General features: G+C 36.2%; 1 protein-coding gene across 1 annotated transcript in view; it reads left to right on the forward strand.

Moving 5' to 3' along the window:
- The window catches only part of LOC122810701 (adhesion G protein-coupled receptor E1-like), a 497749-nt gene that overhangs the window by 30607 nt on the left and 439451 nt on the right, over positions 1-27691 (forward strand). The window contains exon 2 of the mRNA XM_044082266.1: positions 18838-18984. Within this exon, the coding sequence (XP_043938201.1) occupies positions 18838-18984 (147 nt within the window). The remainder of the gene's footprint in view (positions 1-18837; positions 18985-27691) is intronic.

The raw sequence follows: 27691 nt of genomic DNA on the forward strand, positions 1-27691 counted from the left end.
GTTGATCTGGGTGTACCCATCCTGGGGTTATGGATAGTTCCATGGACATTCCCTACAATGATCCCTGGTGGAGACTCAGGAAGTTTCATTGAGGAAGAATAATACAATGAGGGGGAAAGGGTGGTGAGCATGTCTGAGATGCCAAAGATACAGTGTGATATGGCACCCCACATTGCATGCCCACCCCTTACACACAGACAGAGAGACCACACTGAGAAGGTGAATTATTAGGAAGGCTTAGGTAAAAATACCCCCTTCTAAAGATAGTGGCTAATCCCTCAGAATGCCCTTAGGTTCCACTACTGACATAAAAATAAGTCCATGTGGAAAACAGAGAAGTTGGCAGACCCAGTGTGAATGTGTGGCACCAGGCAGGAAGGATGTATGATGAAGAAGTGAGCAAAAAGTGCTCTAAAATGCATTATTGCCCAGAGTGACAGATGAACCTTGCATTTCCTGTAGAGTCATTCACAGCTGGCACACCACTGATGGTCCTCAGTAACATACAAAGATCTTTTTTCTTATATTACTTTTTGACCTTGTATATACCTTGTGTCCCACTACCACAACTGTACCCTGTTTATTCACTTTTGGAGCAAGAGCCAATCACTTTTCAGTCTTCACTCAGACAGACTTCAGAAGATTTATGTATATGACTTAACTCCACCCCTAGGAAATGACATGCCTGACAGAGGGCCTATATCACCTTTACCTATTCAGGTCCATGACCAATACACATGTAATTCTGGCAAATGTATGAATGTAACTTTACAGAACTGAAAACAAATGTTCAGGCTAAAGGTTGTTGCTATATCTCCATGCTCCAGTAGATGTCATCACTGCAGTAAATTAGATTGCCTTCCTCAACCCAATGGGGGCAAACCTGCATCAGCCATTCATCCCAATTTCCCTTAATAGCTCTTCTAGTACCTGGGGCTGCTAACTGACACTGGGGCATCTGGGACATGGTTATGGTTCATCCCTCGGAACCTCGGATTGAATTCAACAAGTCTTTTGGGATTCTAATACCATGACAGGAATGGACTCTTGTTCCTAAATCAGAGAATGATTGCAGTTCATGAAATTACTGTTGTTTCCATCCTTGATGTTAGGCAAAAGTGCTTTTCACAGCACCTGCAGTGTGCCCAGAACTGACTCTTTCTGCAATTCATACTGAGTTGCATGTAGTGGTACCAGACCTAAATATGACAGCAGATTCTTTTTTATTAGACCCATTGCTCCTACTACTGCCGTGACTGTCTAGTTATCTTTCTTCCACATTGTTCTCATTTCTGCCTGCAAATCCTGCTATTTTATGACTTTGTGGCTCTCTGTGCATACATGCTGTAATCACTAGATGTAGTGATTTTGATTATAAATGTTACTTGTTTTTCTTTTTTTCATGGACTACTATATCAGATTTTCTATCTATTTCTTGAACTGTTGGTAATGGGTGATGCCATATGATGTACACTTCATCATTCTCTATAATGCTTTGTGATTCCTGTTTCCAATGCTTATCAACTACTTTATATTATAGTGCTTAAACAATTCCCAGTGCAACAGTCTTGCCACATTATTGTGCCTTTCAGTGTACAGGCCCTTTGCCATGAATGTATCACACCCAACAAGAAGATGTGTGACTGTTTCCAAGTCTTTTTTAAAAAAACTACATTTGTCTGTTTTCCCACATGTTCAATGGAAGTTGTAAACCAAAATGTACGTAGTCCACTATCTTGGACTCCCATTAACCCCTTTGGGTTCAACTCACCTCTCTTTAACCATTCCTGCATCAAATTCTGATCAATATGAGGTTGTTATAAGCGATCTACATACATGCCACTATATTTATGGCTTTTACACATCTGTCTCCTTATATTCTTTATTTTTTATATGCCTTTATTGAATTATCTAACTGTTTATGGTTCATGCATCATACAGCCTTTACCTAAACTCTAGCTGCTCTAGCTTTTGCTTGTGCAAAGTGCTATCTGCTGTTCATAGCTGTTTTGTTGACATTTTGACTGTTGTTAGAAAGGATTATTGAAGTTGAAAGGGTTTGTACTGCATAACATTGAGTTTTGTATTATTTATCAGTGATGTTACTAACTGTATAACACGCCATCATTCAAAGTTATGCCTACTGTTGAAACTGACTTTTCTTTTTTAACTTTATTTGTGTTTTTTTTAAGTAGCCTAGTTGTGCTAAATTATATACCTATATGTGTATTTGGTCTGCAGTATTTAACTGTGTATTAACCACTGTATTAGATTCTATTGCTAAATTGTATACTTAGACACTATGTGCTTTACTTTACTATTTTATTGTGCTAATACCATTTCTTACCTGCCCTACACTACTACTAGATGCTAAGGGATTATTACTACTAATACTACTAACCCTCTCTCCCTTATTTCTCCTGTCTTGTTTTGTTTTACCCTGCTTATTCCCCCCTCACTGCCTTCTTGAACACACATATTCAAAAACTAAAGCCACCAATCTCATCCATTATTTGTGATCCTGTTGGGAAAAGAGGTCTCAGAGTCAAGACACAGAGGATTAGAAGCTGTAATAACTGCTACTACTTGCTTTTTCTGTCTGTTTCCTGTCTGTTATCTAAAGCTACCTCCCTGCCAGGACAGCCAGCAGCCCCCTCAACCCCCCCATCTCTCTTCTCACCCTCATTAAATTCCCCCAATTCCATTCTCTCCTTCATTCCCACCCATCCACCATGGGCCCAGTGCCCTGTCCCTAGTTACTTTAGTTCTGACCACAAGGTGCACCCCCACTTGCTTTGCTTTTTTTTCCTCCTTCTCCATTTTTCCTTACTTTGCTTTTACTTTCATTTCTCACTAAACTCATAGCCCACTCTACTTATGACATAGGCTAACTTATATTTATATAAAAGTAATCAAACCATATAAACAAGCTCATGATTATAAACATTATATATCACATTGCTATATATCCTATAATCTAGGCAACATTACATAAATTATTCAATTCCTGCCTTCTTTTAAACTGCATTCCACCTCCAAAATGTTTTCCTCCATGTATTGTTCCCACAATTTCCATTTTTTTAATGAAATTTACTCTTACCAATTTCTAAAGATTCCATTTCCTGTTGCTTTATCTCTGTTAACAATACTCGGTATTTTGGGCATAGCTGGTTTAGATTTTGATTTGCTTTTTCTGGTAACGACTTTTTTGACAGCCACAGGAATTAGACTCAACAATGCCTTACTTTGTCTAGGCAATTCAGATCCTGTATACCAGCTCAAAAATAATTTCCTTAGTTACACTGTCTGTAGGGATTTGCTAAAGTCTGCCAACAAATTACACTGCCAAAACATATGTTCCATTTATCGCTTTCTTCCCCATCACACCCGCAAATATTTGTCAACTCACTAAGGAAAAATTCTTTGGAATCTGCTTGAGGTGTTAAAGCATCCATGCAAACACTTCTGGGCAAAACCCCTAAATCTTCTAGAATTTGTTGCATATTTGGGTGCCATACATATGTCCTCCCATTGTTTCTTTATGAATTGCTTAATTAATCTCTCTTCCAAATCTTTTCTGACCTCTTCTGATTGATTCCTGTAGTTGTCATGCAATATTATAAATGTCCTGCTAATTATCCCTTTTTAACAGCAGCTTCTGTTCTAGATTCAATTAAAAATTAAACCATGCATGAATTTCATTTAAATCCCTCCTATCCCTTTCTGTTTGACAACACTCTGATATCAATCCCTGATAGGGAAGGCATTCACTAGCCTGCAGTCCAAATGTCTTCTTGGCCACTTTTCATTCTGTTACCTTTCCTTCTCTAATTATTTGTTCTCAGTGTCTTGGTTCCTTTGTCATCTTCCTCTAATAAATTCTAACCACCTCTTAGCTATTCCCTGTACCCCTAATAGCAGTCATCCCTACTGGCAGAAGCGCCTGTGTCCATTCCTATGTTGGCTTAGTCCTTAGTGAACTTTCTGCTACTTTATGAATATAATATTCTGTATGATTGCTATTCTTCTTAAGGGCCAGTGTCCAAAATCCCATTATTTCCTTATTTCTTGACTTACCCCCCCCCTTTTGTAATCATCCCTTTAATTTTTTGGCAGATTCAGTTGATGTTTCATTTCTGGTTACTTCTGGTTTGATTTCCAAATGCTACTGCTAATCTCTTCATGTTTTAAAATGTTCGCTATGTTTTGATCTGATGAGATCAGTAGATATGTCTGTAGTCCCATGACTCCAGATCTATAAATGTATTCAGTTTTGAGGATGCCCAAACCTCCTTCAGAGCAAGGAGTATATAATCTTGGTATACACTGATTTTTTATATATCACTTGATGTGTGAAGCATTTTTCTTCTTGTTTTCCTGTTCAGCTGATACCCTTTGGTGCCAGTCAATCACACCAAACAGTAAGTTGGAACAGGAAAAGCAAATTGATTTATTGTTTAGGCTTTATTCCAAGATGTCAAGGCTATTTTCAACATTAGTTTTAGTCTTCTGATGTATTTTTATAGATACATAAGATGTGGAAGGAGTAAAGATACACAAATTGATAAACTGTGCAGATTCTAAAATTTATTCTCAGATACAACAGATTATAGATATATTTACAAAATCTTATGCAAAACAGTTTGGCTCCACAAAAGGGGTGGTAAGTTGTCCTAGTGACATCTAGGTAACCACAGATACTGGAATCAAATTAGATTATATTGAAAAAGAACTGTGCAAACTGGATCCAAACAAAGCGCAGGGAGGAGACGGAATAAGTGACAATGATTTGAGAACACTTAAGCAAGAACTTACACTGCCATTACATCAATTATTCACTAGGTCATATAAATATGAGGAGATTCCTCAAGATTGGGGACATGCACTTATTAAACCTGCATTTAAGGGAAAGGGGAGTAGGACAAACCCAGAATCATAAAGACCCTTAAGTCTACTTTCATGTTGTGGAAAAATAATGGAGAAGGTAATACTGCATAAGTTATTGTCATAACTGGATAGGCTGGGACTGGAAACCATATATCAGCATGCATATGTTGAAAATAGATCTATTGCCACCTGTAACATGATGTTCTATAACAATATAATGACAGCTATGAATGTAAAATTGTGCTGTGACATGATTTATATAGATTTAACTTCAGCATTTGACAAGGTCATGCACAAAACACTGATCAATAAATTCCTACAACTAGGTATTGATGTACTGTTGATAAAATGGATAGCTGCATGACTTACAAATAGGACATGGCAAGTATCACACCCCAACTGGACAGGTGAAATCCTTGGTTACAGTCAAGGTGTCCCGCAGGGCTCTGTACTAGGCCATTACTTGCTTAGATTGTATCTTTCAGACCTTACTTTTTCATCTGAGGTATTCTACAGTCTATATGCTAACAACCTGAAATTGGGTAAACTAATTACAAGTGTTACAGATAAGGCACATCTGCAAAATAATTTGACTAAATTGATCATTTGGGCACAGTAGAATAATATGTTGATAAATACATCAAAAACTAAGCATATGAGATTTGGGAGACATAAACTGAAAAGTAAATATTTAATACAGCACACAGTGATTGAAACTGTAGACTCATTTAAGGATCTGGGTATATGGATAGATTCAGCTATGACTTTTTCTAATCATATCAACCAATTGGCTAATGATAGTTATAGAACTATAGGTTGTATAAAATATTTATAAAGTCTAGGAAATGAAACATAATGAAGTCATTGTTTGTTAGTTACATTAGACCCAAACATGAGTATGGAATAACAATAAGGAAACCATATAGGAAAACAAGCATGAATAAACTGGAAAGAGTACAGCGGAAATATACTAAGGGCATCCATGGATGTGAAAATCTAAGTTATTATGAAAGACTAAACTATCTGAACTTGTACAGTGTCTCTTACAGATATTTAAGAGGCAATCTTATTCAGGTATATAGGGCATTTAGGGACAACTACCTCTGGGAATGTTTGGGGTTATCAAAAAGTACTAGAGAATCATCAGATAACCTATGTAGAAGATTCTATAGGAATGAGAAGTGTACTAATTGGTTCTTTGACAGAGTAGCTGATGCTTGGAACAGACTACCTAACTACATTAAAGCAAGTACTAGTTTAGATATTTTTTAAGAACAGCCTGGACATTTATTATGGGAACCATACCTCTCAACCTCTTAGAGCAAGAAATCTGGTCAATGCCACAAATAAAAGTGGGACAAAGTCACAAAAATAGGGACCATTTTTAAATATTGCTCTTACAAACTTAGAAATTTGATAGAATAACATGTTTTGCATTAGCATGAATTTTCTGAAGAGTATGAAGTCTGAAAATCAAATATCTGTCATTATTTTCTAACTTCAGTCTTTAATGATTTGCCACTAAATTGTCAGAAAACCACAATTTTATGAAAAACAGACCAAAAATATGAGGCAAAAATCTGGACATTCTGCGAAAATCTGTACAGTTGAGAGGTATGATGGGAACAAGTGTTTTGGCATATTGGCAAGCTAGAAGGGCATTAATGCTCATGCTTGAAATATTTGTATGTATGTATGTATGTATGCATGCATGTATGTATATATGTATGTATATATGCATTCCTTACTGAGTTTTATTCACATTTTTTCATGTGTTATTGCTGATCCTTCATCAGTCCACAAATATGTGTATACTGCTTCTTGTTCAAGTTCTTTTATATCACATTCCTGTCACAGATTAATATTTTTTGGTAATACAAATTTCCTGCTTTAAACTTTGCTGCTGCATGTTTGTCAAGACAAAACAGCATTCTTTTATCATCTGAGAAACTTTTAAACACTTACATTTCAGCTTTTAACTTCTGATGATTAATTCAATTTTAAATCATCCAAGATAAGCTCAATAGAAGTCATTAAGAAAGGTTGTTTTCTGGGAGCCAAATTGCAACTATGACCTAATGTGTTAAGTAAATAGCTTAACGAGCTAAGGGCAAGAAGAAACAGCAGTTATGACATAGAATCACCCTGGAATATCCCCCTTTGAATTTTTAGCCCTGGGATAATATTTTTCCCTTTGTCATGGCTTAACTACAAAGTGGTTTGCCACTATTTCATGTTGATTGTAATGTAATGAAGCAATGTAGGATATATCCTATGCATCTGTAAGCACTCCCTATCCATGAATGTGGGATGCTGTCAAATGCTTTACTGTAATCCACCCATGCCATGTTTGGATTCTTCACAATTTCTTTCTTTTTTTTTAATTTCTGTTTCTTTCATTGATCTTAATAATAATCGTGTGAGCTAATATTCTGCTGAATGCTGAACAAAGGGACTCCAGGTTATGCTGACCTCTTCCATTCAATCTTTGTCCCACAGAATTATTGTATTTTCACACTATGCCATATCCATTTAAACTATTGGCACACATGCTCCACCTCCACCCCTCCCCCAAGCCTCTAGCCATGAATGCAATGCACTCAACCCAAACCTGCTATTTTCCTATATTATTATTATTTCTTCTTCTTCTACTGATGCTGTACATATCTCTGGTAAATGCAATAGCATGCCCATATACAGATGTTGCTTTCCATCTCATGTAATCCCATCCTGCAAATTAAAATGTGATCCATACTTTATGCAGAGTTAGTTCCTCAAATGGTGACTTCTAATAGATGTTGCTGATTTTACTTGTAGATTTAATAAGTCTGACTAGCAATCTTTCCAAAAATGTATTCCTCATTTAGTGTACTGAGACACAGATTTTCATTTCTCTTGCCACTTTGAGGCACAAAAATCCTCTGCTGAAGAAGTGTCGGTAAATAAGGAAATACATCCAGGCCTAATAATCCCCCATTTGCCCTCTGTTTTCCTATTTCACCATTGTCTCTGAAGTTCTGCCATCATGGCTTGGCTACAATGGTTTGTGTTGCATGCATGTGCCAAGTGAACGAACATTTCGCCAGATGTCTCGGACAGATAATATAACTGACAGAAAAAGAGAATTTGTTTTTAAACAGAATGTTTACAAGAAGAATTTTAATTTCTTGACATTTTTAATGCTGGCTTCTGTAAATCCTCAGACAGTAAATTTCCATATTTGAATAATGAAATATTTTTTACACCTCCACTGTAAATACAGCATCATTGTTATGTATAAGCATAAGAGCATTTCTCCCCGGGCCTCCGCTGAAAACAGGCTCTGTGGAACCTAGTCAGACTTTCCCGGTCAACAAAATGATAAATAAAAAAAAAAATAAAAAAAAAAAAAATAAGCAGGTCTTCAGAAATGAAACTCACATCTGATTACCATATATTGCATATTAAGACGCAGAGCCAGAATAATGTCATATAATATTATCAGAATTACCCATACAAAATAAACTGGGCTGTGAAACTTAGAATGTTAGTGAGTACTGCAGTGCTCCTCTCAAAGATTCATAGAAGCTGAAGCGGGTCATGTTAGCAGTTCAAATTTTGTCCATTAACAGCATAGCTATAGGTGTGGCTAATATTCTAACAATGTTTTGCAAATGATTAGCCATACCACATAACCCAAGGGGGTGAGGAATCCTGTTTCACCTGCCATACATATACAGATGTGGGATCAGGTTACTGCAGGTCACGTATACACAGATTTAGCATACATCAGCACTATGATACGTACAGCTTTTATTTGCCCCTCAGAAAAGTCTTTCTAATTAAGTTGATGGTGAATGTCACATATATGCCTCATGCTGACATCATACACATTGCCAATACCATGATAAAAAGAACACTGGGGATGAGGACATCTTAAGTGCAGACCACCTGATGGTTCAGAAAATAGTCTTTCATGTTGATTTAAATTTGCCTGTTTGGATTAGATAGTGCCTTAATTGCAACATTCATCACGTCAATAGCAGGTATGACTGAATGGAGGAAAGTGATGTCACAGACTTCAAGCATGGTCATGGCTCTGCTTTGTTGGGAATAGGATAGGATCTCTATGAGCTAAGAAAGGTGTGAGGCAGGGGAAGGGACTGGATAGTGCGCAACACTGACAGTGATGCAGACTGAATGAAATATAAAACAGGGCTGGGCATAAGGTAGCGAAATGGAAAGGTGCTGTGAGTACACAAATGGGTGGTAAAGGGTTCCAAAATGAAGGATTGGTCTATTATACAGAGACTTTTGGAGAGAGAAGTAAGGGAGGCAATGAGCAGAATGAATAATTTGTTGTGCAAGGAAAGTGATGATGGGTAAGCAGCATTTGTGAAAAGTGTCATAGGAAATGGTGAAAATAATTAAGGAAGTTAGGGACAATGTACACTTTGTAGATGCAATTACTGAATCTGGGGTACAAGACTCAAAAGGGAATTAAAAAAGAAGGATGGTGGGGCACAGAATGTTAAAGACATGGTGAGGCAGAAGTTACTACCTACATCTGAGGCAATCCTGCAGGAAGTTCAGGGGTACATGGAAGGAGTCAAGGGCCTATGGAAGGAAAGGTAAAGAAAGGTAGTGGAGTGTATTTGGTGCTTTTGTTTGAAATGCAGAGGTTGAGGAGGCCTTGAAAAAGGCAGAGAAAGTTCAATTACAATTATCTGCAGGATGTGTGAGTAGAACAATAGAAAGAGGTTTGAAAGACAAAGAGTTTCAGGAGGTTAAGAATGATGATATAAAAAAATGGTTGAATGAGATAATAACAGGGTGTAGTGAGTAGTACTGGAGGTATAAGAATGGGCCACAGGTGAGGAATTATGGGGAATAATGAGGAAAAGAAATGGAGGAAATATGCAGAAAGACTTGCACCAAGGAAAGAAGTAGTAGTAGGATGGAAAAGAGAGAAAATGAGCAGGAATGCTAAGCATAACAATGTGGGGTAGAAAAGGAGAGTGGAGATTTAATCACCTTCATTTCATGTGGGATGTGAATGGGATTTTGTTAAAGTGTGGAGAATGATTGGGCAGTGTAGGGATAACATGACATATGCTGTACAGAGATTAAAGGGTAATTGGAGAGGGATAAGGGTAGGGTAAGAGTTGCTAAAGTGGATGACTGATGGGACATTTCCATGAAGATGCAGTCAATAACATTATGGGAAAATAATTGAATACCAAAAAGGGGTAAGGGCGGCAGACGACAGTTACACAAGTTTCATGAGAGAGGGACAGAGTTATTACTAAAGTGATCAATGTATACATAGATAGGTTTGGTATGTATAATGTGTTTTTTAGAATGAGATAGAGAGGAGGAAATAGAAATATTTATACAGGGAGGGAAGGGCTAGTGAAAGATATTCTCTACTGCAAGCATAATTTGTGGGGTTTGTATCGACAAGTGATGTTGGTTATATCTACTGAAACTGTTACATTATTGTAAATGATATGTTGAACAAATATTCAAAATTTTTTATGACCTATTGCTAATGAGAACACAGAATTCTTCAGCAGTCCTTTGTCAGCATTATGTAAAAAAGTTTTTTTTGAGGATGTGTTCCTGGCCATCTGACAGAATTTTAAAGCGGTGTCTTTGCCGGTACATAATACATTCAGCCTGAGGCTGTGCTCAGTACCAGCAGTACCATAAATGTGAATATGAGCTACCAAAGCAAATCGGCATTTGCAAGGAGCTCATAAAATGAATAACTATCATTCTGCATGTTGGAGTGAAAACTGGTATATGACTGCTGTCCAAACCTGCCATATTCCAGCTGAGCACTGAGCAACCTACTCAAGCACACAAATGGTATCCAAGACTGCTCTTATGTGTTGGCTCTGTGGTACTGATGTATAAATTGCTGATAGTGACCCAAGATCAACTATTGACCCATTAACTGACCAACAAGGGATGGTAAGATTGATTATCTGATGCCAGCTTCTCCATCTTGGCATAAGGAAGGCAGTCTAAACTGCTGTATTACTAATGCATAGAAGAAGCTAAGAATTGTGGCACATTACAGATAATCGAGTGGCATGTGCATGGCTTTTCAACAGTTTCTAAAAAAAATCACAGGCCTCGTTCACGAGTGCAATCATTCAGTCATATAAGAGGTAGTGCAACAGATCATCCTGAAGTTTAACAACAAGAATTAGGCACCTGTAAAAAAATAAGGGAATTAAAAAAAAAATTCCAGTACTTGATATGGATGACCAACATCTAACAGCTCAAAATTCATCTCTAAACAGAATGAAATGGAAAATGTGAATCTGTCTTTGAGGGGACGAATAGGACAAAAGAGTGACAAGGCAGAGGCGAGATGATTATGCAACATTCCACATTCCTGGCTAACTTTTATTTTTAACAGTGACTTATCTTGCTTGCCAGGCCACATGACTGTTTAGTAGCTATACTCCTGAGACTCACCTGAAACACCTAAAGATATCATCTAGATACCGTGTGTAAAAGACTGAAATGTAAAACAGGGCTGGGCATAAGGTAGCGAAATGGAAAGGTGCTGTGAGTACACAAATGGGTGGTAAAGGGTTCCAAAATGAAGGATTGGTCTATTATACAGAGACTTTTGGAGAGAGAAGTAAGGGAGGCAATGAGCAGAATGAATAATTTGTTGTGCAAGGAAAGTGATGATGGGTAAGCAGCATTTGTGAAAAGTGTCATAGGAAATGGTGAAAATAATTAAGGAAGTTAGGGACAATGTACACTTTGTAGATGCAATTACTGAATCTGGGGTACAAGACTCAAAAGGGAATTAAAAAAGAAGGATGGTGGGGCACAGAATGTTAAAGACATGGTGAGGCAGAAGTTACTACCTACATCTGAGGCAATCCTGCAGGAAGTTCAGGGGTACATGGAAGGAGTCAAGGGCCTATGGAAGGAAAGGTAAAGAAAGGTAGTGGAGTGTATTTGGTGCTTTTGTTTGAAATGCAGAGGTTGAGGAGGCCTTGAAAAAGGCAGAGAAAGTTCAATTACAATTATCTGCAGGATGTGTGAGGAGAACAATAGAAAGAGGTTTGAAAGACAAAGAGTTGCAGGAGGTTAAGATAGATGATATAAAGAAATGGTCGAATGAGATAATAACAGGATGTAGTGAGTAGAACTGGTGGTATAAGAATGGGCCACAGGTGAGGAATTATGGGGAATAATGAGGAAAAAATGGAGGAAATATGCAGAAAGACTTGCATGAAGGAAAGAAGTAGTAGCAGGATGGAAAAGAGAGAAAATGAGCAGGAATGCTAAGCATAACAATGTGGGGTAGAAAAGGAGAGTGGAGATTTAATCACCTTCATTTCATGTGGGATGTGAATGGGATTTTGTTAAAGTGTGGAGAATGATTGAGCAGTGTAGGGATAACATGACATATGTTGCACAGAGATTAAAGGGTAATTGGAGAAGAATAAGGGTAGGGTAAGAGTTGCTAAAGTGGATGACTGATGGGACAGTTCCATGAAGATGCAGTCAATAACATTATGGGAAAATAATTGAATACCAAAAAAGGGTAAGGGCGGCAGACGACAGTTACACAAGTTTCATGAGAGAGGGACAGAGTTATTACTAAAGTGATGGATGTATACATAGATAGGTTTGGTATGTATAATGTGTTTTTTAGAAGGAGATAGAGAGGAGGAAATAGAAATATTTATACAGGGAGGGAAGGGCTAGCGAAAGATATTCTCTACTGCAAGCATAATTTGTGGGGTTTGTATCGACAAGTGATGTTGGTTATATCTACTGAAACTGTTACATTATTGTAAATGATATGTTGAACAAATATTCAAAATTTTTTATGACCTATTGCTAATGAGAACACAGAATTCTTCAGCAGTCCTTTGTCAGCATTATGTAAAAAAGTTTTTTTTTGAGGATGTGTTCCTGGCCATCTGACAGAATTTTAAAGCGGTGTTTTTGCCGGTACATAATATATTCAGCCTGAGGCTGTGCTCAGTACCAGCAGTACCATAAATGTGAATATGAGCTACCAAAGCAAATCGGCATTTGCAAGGAGCTCATAAAATGAATAACTATCATTCTGCATGTTGGAGTGAAAACTGGTATATGACTGCTGTCCAAACCTGCCATATTCCAGCTGAGCACTGAGCAACCTACTCAAGCACACAAATGGTATCCAAGACTGCTCTTATGTGTTGGCTCTGCGGTACTGATGTATAAATTGCTGATAGTGGCCCAAGATCAACTATTGACCCATAAACTGACCAACAAGGGATGGTAAGATTGATTATCTGATGCCAGCTTCTCCATCTTGGCATAAGGAAGGCAGTCTAAACTGCTGTATTACTAATGCATAGAAGAAGCTAAGAATTGTGGCACATTACAGATAATTGAGTGGCATGTGCATGGCTTTTCAACAGTTTGTAAAAAAATCACAGGACTCGTTCATGAGTGCAATCACTCAGTCATATAAGTGGCAGTACAACAGATCCTCCTGCAGTGTGACAACAAGAATTAGGCACCTGTAGAAAAATAAGGGAATTAAAAAAAAAATTCCAGTACTTGATATGGATGACCAACATCTAACAGCTCAAAATTCATTTCTAAACAGAATGAATTGGAAAATGTGAATCTGTCTTTGAGGGGACGAATAGGACAAAAGAGTGACAAGGCAGAGGCGAGATGATTATGCAACATTCCACAGTCCTGACTAACTTTTATTTTTAACAGTGACTTATCTTGCTTGCCAGGCCACATGACTGTTTAGTAGCTAGGAAGTACTCCTGAGACTCACCTGAAACACCTTTCGTCAGTGTAAAATGTGGGTAAATAATTGAAGGCTTTAGCTATATGCAGAATTGCCATGCTTAACTAAGATTCTCCTTTGCTGAATGTACTTAATGCTGCTGAAATATGGGATATCAGTTTAAATGTACCACTGTAGTCAGAATTCACCATATTAAGGTGAAATTTGTTCTGCTATCCTTTGGTTGAATGCATTCTACACCTCTGGGGTGTAACAGCTGGGCAGTTAAACACATCACCTTAGTTATTACTCATTGTGATATGCCCAGTGTGGGTCTATAGTCCATCTGGGACAATACAGGTTTCTACCTTTCCATCAATCATGCTTACAAACTTATTATATTTTTTACAGCACTAATCCTCAACCTTAACTAATGTACCAAACTGTCCACATTCTCATTTTCTCTCTCTCTCTCTCTCTCTCTGCTTAGCTTCTTCTGCTTGGAGGCCTATTGCTATCAGTATTTATGACTACCTGACCTTTCCTTGTGTGGTAACCTCATACCTTATGTGACATCCCCACTCTGGACCAGTAATCAAGGAGCCTGAATCCTCACCACTGGCACTGGAGAGGGACACTCACTTAGAACAAAAACGGATGCACACAGCATTTCTAGATGAAGCTCTCTGCATAAAGCACAATTTCCCTTAAGAGGACACAGGGAACACATTCAGTCCAGAGTCGGGATTTCTGTATCTGTTTCCTTCCAGGTCCCTAGTAAGACTCTCCACTAGCACAGCTATAGAGTTGAGATCTCAGCTGAGTGTCCAAGAAAAGTTCTCTATGACTCTCTCTGTGAAACCAGTGCTTCATGTACCTGCTCCAAGCAGCTGACATGCACTTTTTGAAATTTGATTTTCACACACAAACACACACACACACACACACACACACACACACACACACACACACACACACACACACACACACACACCTGGGAAAGGCTGGTACAGATTTACTACCTATGCCCCCTTCTGCCCAGACTATAAGGTAGTTACACCACCACCAGATACTCCAAAGCCAGCTACTCTAAGGCTCTTGCAAGGGAACCCAATTATACCGACTGAAATTAATATTAATACAAATGGATGTCTGACCAACAACAAGGTTTCAGGAGAGGCCAGAGCTGTCAGCAAATATATATACATATATATATATATATATATATATATATATATATATATATATATATATATATATATATATATATATATATATATATATATATATATATATATATGTATGTATATACATATATATTTATATATAAGTACTCTCAGAGATTAAAATGTTTTCTAAAAGATCAACCACAATGAAAAGTTTAAAATTATTTAATAATAAATAAGAGAAGAACATGAAAATACTAAATATCTAGTTACAGTAAACACCAGATTTTCAGCCACAGGAAATATTATAATAACTCAGATGAACAGATTCACACAGATACAGAAAACAGCACTTAACTAGTCTCACTATATTTTCCACTGATTTAAAAAATTGCTGTTCTCTGGTTCACTTACTAGGGGAAGGCTAGTTGAAGTAGTTGAGAGTTCCTTCTCTGTAAGGTTCCAAAAACAGACTTCAGTCTCACCTAGTATTAAAATATCATTTTTAGTAATGGATTACAGAATTATATGACATACATCTAGTCATCTGACTTTTGGTTCTCATGCTAACCCCCTTGGCTAGAAGCTGTCAGGATTTAGCACTATGTGTCAATAATACATACACACACACACACACACACACACACACACACACACACACACACACACACACACAGCCTTTCTAAAATCTGCTGCATCTCCTGGAATTCGTAAAACAATTTCAAACCTTCACCCTTCCAGAGTAGCAATTAGTTCACCCCAAAGACAATGCAGAAAGCTTCCTAGTACAGACTTTTTGTCTCTGGCTGCATTGAGAACTGTAAGATACAACCTTTATGGCCTAAGCCAGATAATTTAATTTCAAACTATTTTCAAAGTTAGGTGGATTGAGAGTAACCTATTGTCTTCCAGTATCCTCTGTTAGGACATATACATTTAAAAAGTTACAATAATATATGTATATTTCTTTTTCTGTCCAGCAGGGCATACTGTTGGTACAGTTTTAACATGAGCAGCTTTACAAATACATTTTTCAGCACAGGCATCTGTACAAATCAGTTTGATATACAAGTGACATATAATTCTTTACAAAATTCCAGCTAGCTGTGCTAGTATATGTTATACAACCACTACCCTACTTCTCCTGGCATAGCTGGCAATATCTCACATCGTCACACCTTATTCCTCATTAAATGCAGAAACTGTAGGTTATTTCACACTGCCCGTCACTCATCCTAGTCACCCATGATGATTATGCTTTGATAGTATGCTATAGCCAACATGTGAACATCATCCACTGTCTGATATCCCACTTCCCTGATATTCCACTTCCCCTAACTACCAGTCTTGTGTTCAGTGATAAAGTACTGTTACCACATTGCTTCTACTACAAGTCCCCAAAGCTCAAATCATTGAGGACCCATTACGCACAGTTAAACTGCCTGAAGATTCAGATGGAACTGGATGGGAAACATTTAAAATAAGCATTTTTTGTAGTGGGCAAGCTGTCAGGGACTGTAAACTCCCCACATCACCAGAAATTACATATACCAATTCTATAGTCAAAGAAACATGAATCAAAAGGAAGAACACAAATCAAAGGAATCACTGGTGACGTACAGTCCACAGTCACATTGTCAGTGATTTCCTTTAGAAAACAGTGAATAAGGAATTCAGCATTACCAAATTAAACATAACCCGGCAGAACCTCCTCTAATATGCTTTCAGTGAGGTAAGGTAAGTCAGTCACACCTTCCCTTTCTTCCCACACTTTCCTTACTATTCCTTCCTCCTCTGCTGTTACTCTACACATTAGTAGTAAATGCAACATTAGGCCTTCCATATAGATGCTCCTTTCATATTAAATATTTCTGTCCTCCAATCCAGATTTGTGCTTCATCGTGTCATGCATATGGAGACACTGACATAAGTTCCATTAAGTGTTGGTGCTTCTGCTTGAACATGAGTTCTTGCATGAGTTTGTGCAGTCAATATGTCTGGTCTTTTTGTTAAAACATAGTTCTCTTTTAAGTTACTCAGACAAAAATTACCATTCCCTTTTATCTTGTAGGCAGAGCAACAAAACTGAAGTTTCATTCTCATATTCCTATTTTGTGACCGTCTTGCCAGCTCTCCCAACATAGCTGCACTGTCTTGTGCCCCAGATGTATGATTAATGAGCAGCCATTTAAACAAATCTCTCAGTCAATGATGTGATGGAAAAAACAGGCATCTGGGTTTTGGACAAAATATTTAAAAGAAGAATGTTCCTGTTTTAGTAAAAAAAAATGTTTCTCATAATGAGTTTTTATGTAGCTAATTTCTTATAGTCAAGTAATGAAATATTTTAGGCATCTACACTGTAAGGATAACATCATCAAATTAGTTTGCAGTTCTCTCAAAAAGCAGATACATCTGGTCACCAAATATTTTATAAGGGGACATAGTGCCAGACCAGGTTCACAAAATAGTATTATAGATAACCATGAAAATAAACTGGGGGAATAAAACCAATATGGTAAGGAGGAAAAAAATAGAAATTTAATAACTGAATAATGCTGTGACATATCAAGCCCTAATGCATGTTTAGTGACAGTTCAGGTTCAGCAATGATTACCATTATAACATTTTTCAGCCATAGCTGGCAGTGCCATTTTAGTGTCTTCAGCCTTGGTTCAAGGTGGTAGCTTGGATCACTTGGGCAATGCAAAACATTGTATTTTGTGAAAGAGATCAATCAATAACATTTAAGACTAAAGAAAGGATGTGATTGTGGTTCAGAACCATTGGGAAGAGGGAAATTAGATATGATCTTATACATAACAAATCATCACATCAAGGATTTGTCCAAGATCTTGAAGTATATGATTGTGAGTCTCCCTCAAGATCCCTGCTGACTGCTGTAAATCCTTATTACATAGACAGCTGAGACAAAACATATAATTGTGTGTGAATGTAAAGGTAAGCCATATATCTCTTGAGGTGCCATAAATGGCTGCCCATGTCTGAAACGGTGATCAGTAATTCACTATCCATAGAGTATTGATCAGCGATTGCTGGTCTCTAGGGCTTGATAAGTATAGTGCTGTTAGATTTTGCAGTATTGCTGTGAATTATTATGTGGCCAAGTGGGGTTTACCTGTGACACTGGCAAGTACTTCAGAACAAAATGGAAAGAGTGTTGAGGGAAACAACAAGTACAGTCTGCATTTTGTCTATGATGTTGACATATACTGGAGGGTGAGTACAGTAGAAAATCAATTATCACTACTTCTTTCACACATAACTTAACCTACATGACCTGAAAACTTGCTAACTTAAAAATATATTCAGACTCTGTTACCCAACTTTATAATTTTAGTCTGAGAATAAATGATTGTTGCAGAATCACAAGGTGAGGTTTACTTCTAGGTAAAAAAAGAAGATTCTCTTGTTCTGCCACTGTACTGTAGAATTCTCTTTTTGGAAGTTTATATAATAAAACTTAATGTTTACCTTCTGTTCTCCGTTTTCCCTACAGGGTCTGAATGGTAATACTTTATATAGTGCACATGATAATCACTGTTTTGCAAAAGATACATTAATGTTTTCTAATGATGTTTTAATTATTATAATGCTGCAAGATTGCTTTTTGTTCTGGGTATTACACTTTATAAATAGGGGTGTATATTATTAGAATGAAAGTTCAAAATGTTGATCACTAGAAACAGCGAAAATGCCAATAATCGATGTCTGTTTTGTGAGATTGCAGTACAGTGAAAATCTCGAAATTTGCCCTTTCCTCATTGTAGGGTGATCTCAGAGTTGGTATATATAATTAGCGGGGGGGGGTGGTGCAGCCCCCCACAATACAGGATTCAATTATCAGCATTTTCGCTGTTATCAGCTATCGACATTTTTAACTTTCATTCAATTAATATAGACCCATAAATACATGTAATGAAATGATCTTTTAAAAGTGAATCAACATTGCTTTCTATGGAATGCCTGTTATGTATGTATACTTTATTTAATTTTATTTTATTTTAGATGTTGATGAATGTCGTAACAACAATACATGTACAAGGAATGCAGAATGTGTCAACACCATTGGAAGTTTTTCCTGCAATTGCATAACTGGGTTTCAGACACAGTCAGGAAGTGTTGCCTCAAATAGTCCTCAAGACAGTTGTCTAGGTAATCAATATTTATTATTTGATTCTGATTATCCTAATGAATTAATGAGCTGAAGCTAATTAGATGAACATGTAACTTTTTCAGTAAAATGCTAACAACTGATTTCATGAAGGTGGCTGTTATTTTCATGTGACATCTTGAACTGATACTTGTATCTGTACACGATGTACTAAGCCTGACGCTGTGGTTAACAACACATGCAGAATTCACAATGCAATCAGCTGGAGGATGAGCTGCAGAAGACAATGCAGACCTGCTAAGATGTTTATGAAATTATGATAAGGAATCCTCATGATACAGCTTATTGACAACCTTGGTATATGACATCTGTCCAGTGTCTGCCATATTCTTTCTCGAACACATCTACTTCTACTTATTAGCTCCATGATGTCAAATGATAATATGTTAATAGTGTCCCCGATAAAGTAGTGAAGCTTATACTGCAGAGCCAATGAGTCAATGTGGGAAACTGAGATTCAGTGCCAATGCCAGCTCACCAAACCATGGGGAAGGGAGTCATTCTGGATAGCTGTGTTACAAATACCTGGAATTGTACATGCACAACCCTCAAAACAGATGCAAGGTCACTTATTCACTATAGCTTTGCCTTTCACATTTGAAATTCACTAACACCTTCATAACTTGCCAAATAGTAATGGCCTAATCTAAAAATAAGGTCTTACTTTAATGATACCATAAGACTAATGTATGTCTTCTACCTCTTCAGCCAACACTTACTACAATTTATTTTCATCTCTTGTTTTTCCATTACATTCATCTCCCTAATAATAATCAACTGTCTCTCCATGTCCTTAATGTTCCCTCCTGCTCATTATTCCTCCTCATCTCATTCTGTTCTCCTGTCTATTTTCTCAGCAGAAAACTCTGTCACTTCTCACTTCCATATATTATTAAAAATATAGCAAATATTTTGAATAACTATGCATTAGTTTACTTGACACAGGCTGCCCACTTCTGCAAAATGTTTTGCTACTTCTAGTACAGTGTATTTTTGATTGCAATTTATCCTAATAAAATTCCTGTAAATCTATTTTAATCTGTTTGTGTTGTTGTCTGTTGTGAGGATTTTGTCCCCTTATAGATCATTGCTTAGCCAATACTGTAAAATGTTTTTGTGTGTCTTTGTAGAGCCTTTCTCCACAGCTCATTGTAAAATATTTACTCTTCTGCAGGCTTTGCTCCCTTTGTATATAATTACTCATCAACTACTGTTTATATATTTTTGAATCTGTTGTGGAGCTATTCTCCCAAGCCCTCCACTGAAAAAGTGGGCCTTTGGCTCAGTTAAACTTTACTGGCTACCGAAGAACAAATAAGTAAACAAAAAACAAAAATAAATAAACATTACGGAGTATAATACATGGCAAGTGGTTCAAGGCTGTGTACGTGAATAATATTCTTCAGAACATTGGAGTTAAAGCTTTTTTGTGTAGCAGAGGATGTTATATGTCATTCTGCACTATGGACGAATGCTTCTGCCAGCAAGAGAGGAATTAAGAAGTTAAAGACAAAAGACATGAAAATTCCATAAATGTAGACACTTCACATCTCTCTGCTCTCACTCCTGATAGCAAAGAATGGGTCACTGGAGTTGTGAGATAACCAGACAAATGTTAGATGGTGAAGCAACACTCAAGGACCCAGACATTGCCCAGAAAAATTAAGAAAACAAAATGTTAATTGATATTTCAATCAATATGACAGTTTGGTAACAAGAAGAGGATTCCTGGAAACTACTAGGATGGTCCTTGGTCAGTGCTGAATTTATAGGCCCAATTTATAATTCACCATAATAAGATTATAGTTGCTCTACCTCATTTGGGTGAATCTGTCTTAAACTTCTGAAGTGTAACAGTTGGATTACTAAATACATTACCTCAGTTATTGATTATCATGTTAAATGCAGCGGTGATCTCTGTTCTAGATGTAATAATGGGGTTTCACTCTCAACAAAGTATTCACTGCCTCAATGAACCCAGTGAATCAGTCAGTCAGTGCACCACATTGAACACACAGTAACTCAGTCTGATTTTACTCTTTCATTAACTGTGATGATCTGTATTTCCTGTCACTAATGGTTCATTACACCCCACTGTCTACCTTTTCCCTCTTTACCTTCTGTTTAGAGGTCTGATTTATAGCAACATTTATATTTGTCTTACCTTTTGCTCCCCGCTGGACACAGAGCCATAGGTCATCATTTCCCTATGCAACTCAGCCTTTTCATCTCAGGCTGACTCCATTTTTCATATTACACTATTTTCCTGCAGCCTCTGGCACACATCATTCACTCATGCCCCAACTGCCAGCCTTGGATATAATGACATTTTGCTGAAGCACTGTGCCCACAGCTTCTTTTTTCCTAAGCTCCTTATTCATCTTTCCACGTCTACTATTGCTCTGCACTGCTCTAGTAAATCCAAAATCATACCCCATATAAAGACATTTTTTGGCACTACCCCACCCTATCCCCTCTTCTTTACCAGCTGTGTCTCTTATCATTTTATGCACACTGAATCCATTTTTTATTTAACCTTTATTAACTGGGTAAAGAAACTGTCAATAACAAAGGGTCATTTTCAGTCATGACCTGGTCCAAATGGCAACAGCAAATGGAGCAGAAAATAAACAAACAACAGCAAATGATATAAATAGTCAGCAATGTACTAGATGCATGTATAGCATTTTACTTCTCTGAGTAACTATACAGTACCTAGTAAATGTACAGAATAATAAATGCATTCACTGACAAATAGCACACAAACAAAAATAATGATGAGAATGGCTTTCTGTGTGTCTGAGCAGCAGTAATGAGGCATAGAATATGTACAGAATTGTATAATAGGTGCAGAATATGTACAGAATTGTATAATAGGTGCAGAATATGTACAGAATTGTATAATAGGTGCAGAATATGTACAGAATTGTATAATAGGTGCAGAATATGTACAGAATTGTATAAATAGGTGCAGAATATGTACAGAATTGTATGAATAGGTGTAGATAGAATATGTACAGAATTGTATAAATAGGTGCAGAATATGTACAGAATTGTACAAATAGGTGCAGAATATGTACAGAATTGTATAAATAGGTGCAGAATATGTATAGAATTGTATGAATAGGTGTAGACAGAATATGTACAGAATTGTATAAATAGGTGCAGAATATGTACAGAATTGTACAAATAGGTGCATAATATGTACAGAATTGTACAAATAGGTGCAGACTATGTACAGAACTGTATAAATAGGTGCAGAATATGTACAGAATTGTATAAATAGGTGCAGAATATGTACAGAATTGTACAAATAGGTGCAGAATATGTACAGAATTGTATAATAGGTGCAGAATATGTACAAAATTGTATAATAGGTGCAGAATATGTACAGAATTGTATAAATAGGTGCAGAATATGTATAGAATTGTATGAATAGGTGTAGATAGAATATGTACAGAATTGTATAAATAGGTGCAGAATATGTACAGAATTGTACAAATAGGTGCAGAATATGTACAGAATTGTACAAATAGGTGCAGAATATGTACAGAATTGTACAAATAGGTGTAGAATATGTACAGAATTGTACAAATACATGCAGAATATGTACAGCATTGTACAAATAGGTGCAGAATATGTGCAGAATTGTACAAATAGGTGCAGACTATGTACAGAATTGTATAAATAGGTGCAGAATATGTACAGAATTGTATAAATAGGTGCAGAATATGTACAGAATTGTACAAATAGGTGCAGAATATGTACAGAATTGTACAAATAGGTGTAGAATATATACAGAATTGTACAAATAGGTATAGAATATGTACAGAATTGTAAAAATAGGTGCAATATATGTACAGAATTGTATAAATAGGTGCAGAATATGTACAGAATTGTACAAATAGGTGCAGAATATGTGCAGAATTGTACAAATAGGTGCAGAATATGTGCAGAATTGTACAAATAGGTGCAGACTATGTACATAATTGTATAAATAGGTGCAGAATATGTACAGAATTGTATAAATAGGTGCAGAATATGTACAGAATTGTACAAATAGGTGTAGAATATGTACAGAATTGTATAAATAGGTGCAGAATATGTACAGAATTGTATAAATAGGTGCGGAATATGTACAGAATTGTACAAATAGGTGTAGAATATATACAGAATTGTATAAATAGGTGCAGAATATGTACAGAACTGTATAAATAGGTGCAGAATATGTACAGAATTGTACAAATAGGTGCAGAATATGTGCAGAATTGTACAAATAGGTGCAGACTATGTACAGAATTGTATAAATAGGTGCAGAATATATACATAATTGTATAAATAGGTGCAGAATATGTACTGAATTGTATAAATAGGTGCAGAATATGTACAGAATTGTATAAATAGGTGCATAATATGTACATAATTGTATAAATAGGTGCAGAATATGTACAGAATTGTATAAATAGGTGCAGAATATGTACAGAATTGTACAAATAGGTGTAGAATATGTACAGAATTGTATAAATAGGTGCAGAATATGTACAGAATTGTATAAATAGGTGCAGAATATGTACAGAATTGTATAAATAGGTGCAGAATATGTACAGAATTGTACAAATAGGTGTAGAATATGTACAGAATTGTACAAATAGGTGCAGAATATGTACAGAATTGTATAAATAGGTGCAGAATATGTACAGCATTGTACAAATAGGTGCAGAATATGTGCAGAATTGTACAAATAGGTGCAGACTATGTACAGAATTGTATAAATAGGTGCAGAATATGTACATAATTGTATAAATAGGTGCAGAATATGTACAGAATTGTTTAAATAGGTGCAGAATATGAACCAAATTATACAAATAGGTGCAGAATATGTACAGAATTGTATAAATAGGTGCAGAATATGTACAGAATTGTATAATAGTTGCAGAATATGAACCAAATTGTAAAGATAGGTGCAGAATATGTACTGAATTGTATAAATAGGTGCAGAATATGTACAGAATTGTATAAATAGGTGCATAATATGTACATAATTGTACAAATAGGTGCAGAATATGTACAGAATTGTATAAATAGGTGCATGCACTTGTCTGGGCATAGCTTTATTCACAATTTGAGCAGCAATATACAGGCATATAAAAACCCAGGCTACTGCCCATTTGCACACCTCTGTCTCTATATGTCATTGAACTGTTACTGGGTATGTTTTTCTGGCTAAGTTATAGCGTATCAGTGTACCTCTCAGCATTTCAATTTTCAAAATCAGAGCAGGGGTCCATCAAAAATCATAGCAGAGGGTCCAAAATTATAGCATTCGAAGTTTGCCTATACATAACTTTTGACTGCAAAGGAGAGGGCACAATTGTGTAAATGTACCTCTTACCACATGCCAACTATAAAACTGAAACCATTGTGGTACTAATGGATATAATCCTGCATAACTGTGCCAGAAAAATGTATCCTCAGTGCTCTAAAAATGTATCCTTAGTGCTCTAAAAATATATCCTTAGTGCTCTACAAATGTATCCTTAGTGCTCTAAAAAATGTATCCTTAGTGCTCTACAAATGTATCCTTAGTGCTCTAAAAATGTATCCTTAGTGCTCTACAAATGTATCCTTAGTGCTCTAAAAATGTATCCTTAGTGCTCTAAAAATGTATCCTTAGTGCTCTACAAATGTATCCTTAGTGCTCTAAAAATGTATCCTTAGTGCTCTACAAATGTATCCTTAGTGCTCTACAAATGTATCCTTAGTGCTCTACAAATGTATCCTTAGTGCTCTAAAAATGTATCCTTAGTGCTCTACAAATGTATCCTTAGTGCTCTAAAAATGTATCCTTAGTGCTCTAAAAATGTATCCTTAGTGCTCTACAAATGTATCCTTAGTGCTCTACAAATGCATCCTTAGTGCTCTGTAAAAATATATACATGCCTGTTTTCTTCCTATGCTGTATGTGACGTATGTTAACTATAATTCAGTTAACAGAATGAGTAAAACATTTTTATTTCTCCACAAAATGGTTGTAAAACTTTCACATAAATATGTTGCAGATAAATAAAAACATAGAAGATATTTCATCCTAGAATTTAACTTGACCCCCCCCCAAGTATTTATAGCAAAGCCAGATGCAGCCTTAAATTTTCTAATAAACAACATTCCAAAGCTTTTGCCACCTGACAAAATATTGGTTATAAACTCTTCTATTTTTTATAAACAACACACTGTAAAGAGTATGTATAGATTGGATGTCTGCTTGAGATCAAATGAATGTGTAAATAATTAGTAATTGCCTAGAAAGATATATTGTCTTGCTGCTGTCAGAACCTGACAGTAGCATTCATTTCCCACCCCCCCACCCCAACTATCTCAGGAATCACAGACAAAGATCTAAATCTAGGGATGGTTTTTAAATGCTTACGTACTTAGAAAATTTATAGAATTACAAGGTGTGCATTAGCAAACATTTTTTCCAAGAGATATGAAGTCTAAAATGAATGTACTTATCATTATTTTATAACTGCAAACCAAAACAATTTGCCAGAAAATACCTCTCAACTTCTTGAATTCTGAAGAAAGCCAAAAATAATAGGGAGTTAAAAACACAATAAGCAAGCATTTTGTTCCAAACTATTACTATAATTCATTTAAAAAATAATAAAACAACATGTTTTGCATCCATATACACACTCTGAGGGATAAAAAAGTATGAAACATTCAGGCATCCATACCATTCAACCGATGATCCACTTTTCAATTTTATTGAATATAGATCAGAAGAATAGGTTCGTAAAACACATCAACTAAACAGTTTTGCCCCTTACAAGTTTTAGGTTCATAGGTGTTTACTAGGCTAACGACCACAAGGGCCTTTTTAAGCCTAGCCATGCATCCCTGTTAATTTAAAAGGAATTTCAGTTTATCTACCTTCATATAAAAGGTATCCAAAGAAGAAATAATTCACGCCAACCAAACTAACTGCCCTTTAAGCAAGTTGTTTTAATGATGTAATGGCTGACAACTGTCAAACTGCAAAAGTGAATTAGAATACATTGGTTTTCTATAAATGCTGGAAATGAATTATCTCTTTAATAGAATATTTCCTGAATTCCACATCTAAATAACATAAAGCAACATGTGACCTTTCCATAGTGAATCTCAAGAAGTTGGTAGTATTACTGATTTATTGAAAAAATCCAATAATCTGCTTACAGTGCCATTCCGGAAAATAACTATACTGTCCAAAAACTGACTGTATAAAACCCAGCCATCATTGTAACCTGATTTAAACACATAAGGTTGTTCCCAATAGGTCATAACAATGTTTGCAAAGATGGGGGTGAATGTTGCCCCCATAGCTACCCCATCCTTTGTTTATAAGTACTATCTTCTAAAAAATGTAATTATTCTCCAAGACAGTTTCTATAAGCGTCTTTAATACAGTATCTGTGGTGTTATCAAAGTACTCAGCATTAGTCAAATATTCATAAAAACAGTCTACACTTTGTTTGTGTTATATAACTGAAAACAATTTTTAACTTAATTGATTGTGACAAATAAAAGATCATTGTCAGACAAATCTTCCCCAATGTTCCTTAAAACTTCTCATGAGTCCTTGCATATATTCCTTTCTTCGTTCAAAACATCCTTTAATCTAATATCAATCAATTTTGCCATTCCATCGGTTTTGGACCCTTGCCATCCACAATCGGTCATATGGGCGATGCATGGAACTCTTATGTATTTTGGGGAAACCAAAAATTTGTGGAATTCGGGGATAATCGATCATAAGATACTTATAATCCTGATCAGAGATCTGCTCCTGCATGAGTAGGTCATATATTAAACTGTCAATCTTAAAAAAGGCAATGTTTAACTGATTCCTGGAGATCTGCTCCTACTGGTCAGATAACAAAATACCCTCTATCTTGAGGTTATAATCAAAGGTATTCAGTACTACTAAACTCCTTACCTTATCAGGTTTCATTATCCTGATATCCCTGTTTTCACAAATCTTAACCAATAGCTCCCTTTTATCCCAGATGAGGTTTAGGGTGGATTTCCTGTTATAGTTTCTAAGACCATGTCTAATATCATGTTCACATAGCTTTTCAAATAACATTATTGGCAGATGTAAAGGTGGAATGTACATGCTGGATCTCCTTAAACTACTCATATCTCCAACATGTGTAGCATTATCAAAAAATAGTACAGTGAAGTTCAACTTCCAGATAAAATAATTTCAAATCAATCAATGTCTCAGCTAGGCTAGCCACACTAGTTAGCACAAAAGTCACACCCTTCCCAAATCATTGTAACTATCAATAATATTCACAGAGCTAAGATTGTAAATTTTAAAATCTCCCTGTTTATTGATGATTATACTACTTAGTTTCATGACTGGTGCCTCTTCAGCACTCCCCTCCCCCCTCATACCTTTCAAAATCTTAGCATGAGAAATCTGGTCAAAGGGTCAAAAATAGGGACAAATTTTAAATATTGCCGTTACAAAATTAGAAAGTTGAGAGAATTATAGGATTTGCATTAGCAGGCATTATCTGGAAGATACAAAGTCTGAAACACAAATGTCTATCATTATTTAGTGACTTCAATCCTCAGTGATTAGACAGACAAATGCACATTTATGAGGAGCAGACCAAAACTATAAGGCAAAAATCTGGA

The sequence above is a fragment of the Protopterus annectens genome, chromosome 9.part0 (genome assembly GCF_019279795.1).
Source record: "Protopterus annectens isolate FY-2018-M chromosome 9.part0, PAN1.0, whole genome shotgun sequence".
NCBI classification, from domain to species: Eukaryota; Metazoa; Chordata; order Ceratodontiformes; family Protopteridae; genus Protopterus; species Protopterus annectens.